General features: G+C 35.5%; 1 protein-coding gene across 1 annotated transcript in view; it reads left to right on the top strand.

Annotated features, from left to right (window-relative positions):
• Nucleotides 1-1980: 1980 nt before the first annotated feature.
• The window catches only part of LOC144448820 (tetratricopeptide repeat protein 28-like), an 85198-nt gene continuing 79365 nt past the window's right edge, over nt 1981-7813 (top strand). Inside the window, exon 1 of the mRNA XM_078139124.1 lies at nt 1981-2117. Within this exon, the coding sequence (XP_077995250.1) occupies nt 2085-2117 (33 nt within the window). The 5' untranslated portion in view covers nt 1981-2084. The remainder of the gene's footprint in view (nt 2118-7813) is intronic.

Genomic DNA, 7813 nt, shown 5'->3' with positions numbered 1-7813 from the left:
TCTGCCCATATGCCAGTTTGCAAACAATTCTTTTGCCAAGGCCAATGTAAAACTCAAAAGAAACTTGGGTTTGGCTATTATATTGGGTTCAGTCTGTGCGTCTGTCTGTCTGTCTGTGTGTTCACCCTCATATCTCTGGCATGCGCCAACTGATTTCAACCAAACCTGGCACAGGTATAAAGACACAATTCAATTGTCTGCACCAATATTTATAGAGGTTGGCTTTCAAGATGGATACTTTGACATTGACCTTCATCTTCAAGGTCAATTAGTAAATTGTTCAATATATTTGGAAGTTTCATCCTGAGAGACACTTCTTGGTATTGAGAAGTTTATCAGTGTTTTATAGAATCAAATGTATGTACTCACACACAGTCAATGTATAAACTAGGGACAAGATTTTAGAAAAGATTTTCAGCTCTTTTGAAAAATAAAACATAATTTTGGAGAATAAAGATCTTTGGAGTATGTGTGTATTTTCTCAAAAATGAAACATGGTATGAATGATAGACTGTAAGATATGCCATGACAGGGTGCCCTCACTGCTCTCCTCTCCCGACATGAGAGGGGTTGACCAATGTGTGAGGGCGCCCCGTCATGGCGTAACCTTAAGACTGTGAATGATAGAGTTTTGTAAAATCAAACAGTACCATATGAATTATTGTTAAAGTGGCCATATGGATGACAATAGACTGTTTATTTTGGATGTTTAATTAATAAAACTAACTCTACTACATTGTCTACTTGGTGAAAATGGTGCAAAACTTTATATACCAAGTCCTTGTTTGCAGCTCAACAAATTGCAAAAAAAAGAGTAAAATGTGTGTTATTGTTAACACAGTAACAAACTTTTTATACATAATTTAGATTTTTACAATTTAATAATTAGACTAAGATAAGATTAAAGTTATGTCGTAACACCTTCAGTGACAATGCTCTGTTTAACTCAGGTCATTGTGTGCGGGCGCCCCCAACGTGGCATATGTCTCAGACTATTTATTGCTGTGTGGATGTGGACAATGTTTCACATTGGGTTGTTTTTTTTCAAGTTGGAAAACATAGTAAAGTTGTTTTATGAATCAAATATCCAAAATATTTTACCCCATTTGCCAGCCATATGGCAACATCATATGAGAAGTATCCCTCAGAGTATGTTGAAGACAGTTATGGATTTATGTTATGGATTCATGATTGTCCATGAACTTCATATCAATTGTCTTTTGTAGAACATCATAAAGATGTGTTGGAGGCCTTTGTAAATATAAATTTTCTAGCCATCCTCGCAACTTGATCAAACATTTTGGAATGTCACCTATCCCATTTTCAACATCACGATGTGACAGTTTCACTGCTAGCTTTTGATAGATATTGTACCAACACTTATCAAATGTTTTTATGGAACATTTTTTAGTTTTGTTTTGTTTTTGTTTGTTGTTTTTTTTAAAAAGGAGGATTTATCGCCAGCTAGCATTTGTTTATATAGGATTCTGTTCACCAGGTCCAGGTACTAGCGCCCTCTTTGTGTAAAAAATCCACACCAAGAGCATTTCGATCAGGAGTGCTTCATGTGCAATACCGTCGGCAAACAATGCAAAGTACTATACTGGTCATTGCTGAATTTGTAATCCTTTGACATCAATCAAAACAATTATCACAATAGACCAAAACTAAAACCACGCCCCCTTGCATTCCACCAAGGCTTCGCCTAGCAGGCTGTTCTATCTTTCACTGCTCACCCTAAATCAAGCCTGAAAAGCTACAGCGAAATAGTAAGCCATAAAATCGCATGCTTTTTATTTTGAGTAGAATAATTCACTTATGCTTCTAAATTTGATATAGTTTGAGTTTTTTGAACAATTACGTATTCATTTGTGTAATTAAATTAAATTATCAATTTCCCGGTGGGAAGACGGTCGGATGAGCTATCCCCCTCTCTCGACTCCTACCTGAAAACAAAATGGCGCCGCGTTCGCATACGGATTTACCGTTTCGTAGTTTTCAAGCTTGAATTTTAAACTTATTAATGTGGAATTCCCTCACGGATTATATCCAGTTATCCATGGATATCATTTAGGAGAATCAATATGGATAGATCGGGAGACAGGGACCGAGAGAGGGTAAGAAAACCGTTTCCTTCCATTCGGGTGTAATCATGGTAAATGTCCCTATCGTGTTCACACTTTCGAAGTATGGTGTCATATCATGTTGTATGTTTACTATACAGTGTGTGCAAACTGTGTCTGGTTTTTTGCCTCCACATTCACCGATCGGTGATGAAATGAACGGATGTTAATATCTCAAAACTCAGATATATTTGAGTCTGTTGTGGTGAAAACTGAATGTTCACCACCATAGCCGAAAAACTTTTCTTTGTAAAAAAAAATGCACTGACACAGTGACAGACAGGTTAAGTATCGTACAACACAAGCGACGTGACGAAATGTAACGTTACTCCTTTTTAAAGTTAAACGTCTGTAGGTTTACTTTATACGTCAATATCCGCGTGATTCTGGAAAAGAATTATAAGGCACGGGTTTTAAGAATACAACTTTACATCTTAACTCAAAGTCAATGATAATACTGTCAACAAACTGAACTATGGTATTATTGATATGCTTATCGTTTGATGTAGTGTAGGGCATTATCCCACAAACGTTCTGAATAGAGCTTACAAAGTCATTGGCTTGAGAAGAATGGGTATGTTTGGGTTGGTTAGGACTGAAAATTACAGATAATGACACCCAGTATAAACAATACGTCTCCTCTGATGAACGATGCCCCAAATGATATCACACATTACACAGAGCGTCCGAAAACCGTGACTTTGAAAATGAATTTGTATTGTCAAGTGTCTGTGACGTGAAATACTATAGATGCGGTTGGTCGGAGTGCACAAATTTGGCATAACGTTATATGTAAGTGTGTGAGATTTCTGAACGCGACTATTTTGGTTAAATTTGACACACTTTCAGAATTTAAAAGATGTAACCAATAGGTAAATACTGTGACAGCTACACAATGTTGACGACACACTATTAGTATGTAGCTTATGCGTAGGACATAGAAGAAGGCAGATGTTTGTGGAATCGAAAAAATTGCGGATTAGCGGACAAAATCGTTATATTTTCTATTTACCAACACTACATTACTAGTATGAACGGTTATACGTTTACAGTAAAGTTTCGATAACATGAAAAATTTACCTGAAGAGGGGGTCCCAACCTAGAAATGTCCGTGAACTTGACTGTCTATGGAAAAAAAAATTGTACATTTTTAAGAGAATTTGTCAAGTATTAAGTGTACTAAACTCGATATACGGAAGTCCAAATAGATGTTACATTGGACGTTTTAACCTTGACATGTCTAGTGATCAGAAGATAGAATGTCAAAAATTTCCTCATGTGTGTAAAGGAGCTGAACAGAAAGTTTGTAAATGGTTCCATTATGCTGTTTATAACATGGTAATTTAGAGCTTGATAAGAAAGCTGTAGTCCAAGTAATACAATTTGTCCAAAAATAACACCATGTATCTTGGATCCAAGTATGCCAAGTAGGGAATTCCAGTAGCCAGTTTGACAAATACCATGTATGTACAATACTTTTGTGAGTGAACCCAAAACTAGAGTCAAATAAGAAGCTTTGAGATATCATGGCAATTGTTCAATGTTTTTTTTTCTGAAGTTTTCGGTTAACCAGAAATTTGCATTTTCCTCTTAGTGTGAGATTGTTTACAAAAGTTGCCATTTTGAATTTAGAATTGGTAGATAAAATTTCTGTCCAAAAATTGTAAAATCAAATATTGTTCTGAAAATTTACTTTTTGTAAAAACAAGAAAAATGATACTGAAAGAGAAAAAGATTTTAGCACCACTACTGTTTTCCTGGACCTAATGTCCTACTAGCAACAGGGTAGAATTTGACTCCAAATTTTAAGTAGCCACAGATGACTGAAGTACATGTGTATGTATGTATGTATGTATGTATGTATGTATGTATGTATGTATGTATGTATGTATGTATGTATGTATGTATGTATGTATGTATGTATGTATGTATGTACGTAATATATATTTATAACACAATGCATATATAATATATATAGTATATATACATATATATAACAACGAAGGCATCTTTCTGGAGAGAACAGTGCACTGCTCAATGAAATATTAGCAGAGCATAATATACTTAATACCAGATATTAGGATGTCTTCAGCCATAAATCTGCTGTCATCAGATGGCTAGATCAGTTTGATTAGGCAGGGTCTGTGTGTTGACTTAGGTTTTGGCTGGCACATTATGTAAGTATATATATATATATTATATTTGTATTGACCAGCAATGAAGTTAGTGACACAGTAAGTGAAACATCACCTGGACAGCCCGCAGGCGGAAACATAAGGTGGCTTGTAGAGCAAGGGAAGCCATGCTGAGTTTCCTTTTACCTCTACTGGTAATCCAAAGTAAAAGGAGCAAGAACCCAGCCATTCAGCTAATTATTGTTAGATCACACCTTGCCACAGCTACCAGATGAAAAGGCTATGGTTTGCCTTTGTAGGACTTTAGAAGCACTCTCTTTGTACGATGCTATGAACTATTTTACGTGTTAAACCACTGTTCCCATTCAAATCTGTTATCGTTTATGTATTAATCTTGTATTCTGGGTGACAGTGCTTTTAGTCCTTTTACAAACAACTATTAAAAGGAAGGCACCCAAGAAATACCTTTGTTGACTTAGCAGAGGTCTTCACCATGTTGCTAAATCTGTTCACTCGATCACCCTCGATATTCACACAAAAATTCACAGTAACATTGTAAAAAAATTCCAAAGATTCTGGAAAACATACGAAGTTAAAAGAATAGTTCATTGTAGCAGTAACAGTTCAGTTTATGTCAGTAGTTTTATTGTACTGTCATGTTTCAGTAATTCTTGAAAGGTAAAGGTGAGATCCACTTTATTGGTATTAGCATTTCACAGGCACAAAACTTCCTTCTAATAATATTAAGAGATGGCGGCTCCATCTACAAGGCTGTATTAATAGACTAATAAATTCAGAAAAGATTCCAAAATCAAAATTAATTTTACATCTAGATTATTACTAGTTGTATATCAACTGATGATGCCTATCGTAGGATAGAAGCCATACAATATCATTTTGTAATGCCAGGTTTAGTATTGTCATGCTATAGGTGTCATCTGACAGCACTGTATCAACTGATGCCTATCTTTGGATAGAAGCCACAAAATGTACAGTAATGCCAAGTTCAGTAGTGTCATTCCATGGGTGCCATTTGATGGCACCATATCAACTGATGCCTTTCATAATAGTGTCATGCCATAGCTGTCACCTGACAGCACCATATCAACTGATACCTCAACAGAATCATGACAATTGAAGCCATACACAAAAGCAAACAATTCCCCATGGGGGTAGGTTATATAACCTGTGCATAGCTTGTTTACTGTGCTATTGTTTTGCCATTAATTGGGTCTGAATGTTTCTGAACTGTTATTAACAGCCAATTATAAGGTGATAGCAAAGAATGAAAGTTGGTCTCTTAGTAGGTAACCTTGTTTTGTGTTGTGGAGTGTCTGCTTCAAGTGTATGTGGTGTCATTTATCGTCCAACTTGTTTGTGTGTATGTATGCTAAGATTTCAAACACAACCCCATACAGAGAATCAAAGGGTGTGTTTGATCCAAACTAATCTTGGTCATTTATCTGTGTTATTTTAATTACAACTTTGGCTTACTGTGTATCAAGAGTGAGATCATGGTGTATCAAGAGTGAGATCATGGAGACATTTCAACACAAAAAAGTAGCGATTACAGTAATCAGGTTGAAATCCTGTTTTCAGATTGGTTATCAGACACACAGACATATTTAGCATTCCTTGTTAAGCACCTAATTCTGTTATTTTGAAAAGAGCCTACAAATTATTTACAAAGCTCAGATAAAAAACCCTCATCTCACTTTTAGAATTAACCCAGTGTAGAAACAATTACTGAAGTTACAAATGAAACAACTCCTGAAGTTACAAATGGATTAAAACTGTGTTCTGCACCAAAGTGCTTGGGTACAAATCCTAGTTTTCAAGTACCGTTGTCGGTGCAGCAGTTTTAATTTTCAATTTTTTTTCTAACTACTGTATTCAATTGCATAAATTAGTCTTCCTCATAAAATACTGTATTATTACAGCAAAATTATGCCCATATACTATACTCTATTTTGTATTATATATAACAAAGTTTCTTAGATAAAAATGTATATATACAGGGCTTGAATTTAGCAGTAGCCAAGGGCATATAGACTACCAAGCATTGTATCTTGACTACTATGTTATTTTTTCTAAGGTTAGGGAACCCTGGTAACAGAAAAGGAGAAAGGGGTTAAAATGGCAGTGTGCCCCCCCCCCCCCCCCCCCCCTCCTCCCATATTGTCCATGGTAATTTTGTTTGGGAACCCAGGTACATTGACATAGGAACCCGGTAGATTATATATACTTACGGTCCTTTAAGCAAAAACAAATTTATAATGTTGCAGTCTGTTAAATCAATGGAAAATTGTCTCTGAAACAGTTCACTTGTATCTCAGACCACTAAATAGTAAAAATAGTGGTCTGCACTTCTATAAATTTGACTATTAAGCCTAAAAGTTAAATTCAAGCCTGAATGTACACATCAATCAAAATTGACTGCTCCAATCTCATCCTAGTGTTGTGTACATATACATATACATGTAGCTCTGTTCTGCTTTTCCATCATAATGACCTTACCTAGTTTATAGCTTTTAAAAGTGCTAAAATTGAAATTCTCCCAGATAACAACATTTACAACATTGTAATGCTAACGCAAATCCCTTTACTCTTGCAGGTACATTATTTAAAAGAGAAACTAAATTTAATTTAATTTTGCGTAACTGGAGACACCTATGAAAATTCATGAGGGAATGGTACCATTGCATTTTGTAAAATAGCTTGATTAGCATGTTACATGATATACTTGGCTGTAGTGCCAAATTGATGCACATCTTTGCCTTGAAAAGCTATCAACTTCTCCTTAATTATATAACTTTTTTGACAAGTTTGCTCATAGGTCTATAGGATTAAAACTTGGAATTGGTCCATCCATCCCTCCATCCATGGAGGTCACTTGTACACATTTGATTTGAGATAGCATACCTTTGCCTAGGTCTGTTCTTTAGAGATACCAGCCACTACTTGTACATGTTGTGTTATGTAAGATTTGATTCAAGCCATGAATTGGAGAACACTTCACACTTGTGAGCTTGATAAAAGGGAACATACCAGCACATAAACTACTTTGACTGAGTGCCATTTTGTGTACTGCCTTCTTTTCTTCTCTGTATTGGTTGAATTGAATCTATGCAGGTCCCTTACAAATATGTAAGAGTGGATAAAGTACAATGTAACATTGTCTGCCTCATTCCCATATAAGTAAATATTGCCAAAACATGATTCAGTCAGTGTATAACTAACTACATTTGTATATCAGATGTAAACAAAGTCATATGCAAGGAAGTAGATGAATTCATGTACAGCATGTATTATTATTAATTTTTTTTATGAAAATAAAACTGTTGCTAACAACATGTACATGGCATTACACAGTAATTTAGCTACAGTGCACATAAAAAAGACACCGTTTGGAATTTACTAGCGTAAGTATCTGCCTGATGTTAACACTGGGAAAGGCTCCGATGTTAGCATTCACCCTCATGCAAGCATTAACCCTTGCAGTCACTAGCACTTGCTTGATTTTAAACTAGTTTAAAATTTAAAGGCAAATAGAAT

This window comes from Glandiceps talaboti, chromosome 18 (assembly GCF_964340395.1).
Source record: "Glandiceps talaboti chromosome 18, keGlaTala1.1, whole genome shotgun sequence".
In the NCBI taxonomy this organism is placed as follows: Eukaryota; Metazoa; Hemichordata; class Enteropneusta; family Spengelidae; genus Glandiceps; species Glandiceps talaboti.
Note: the sequence above shows the minus strand (reverse complement) of the source record. Positions and strands in the feature narration are given on the sequence as shown.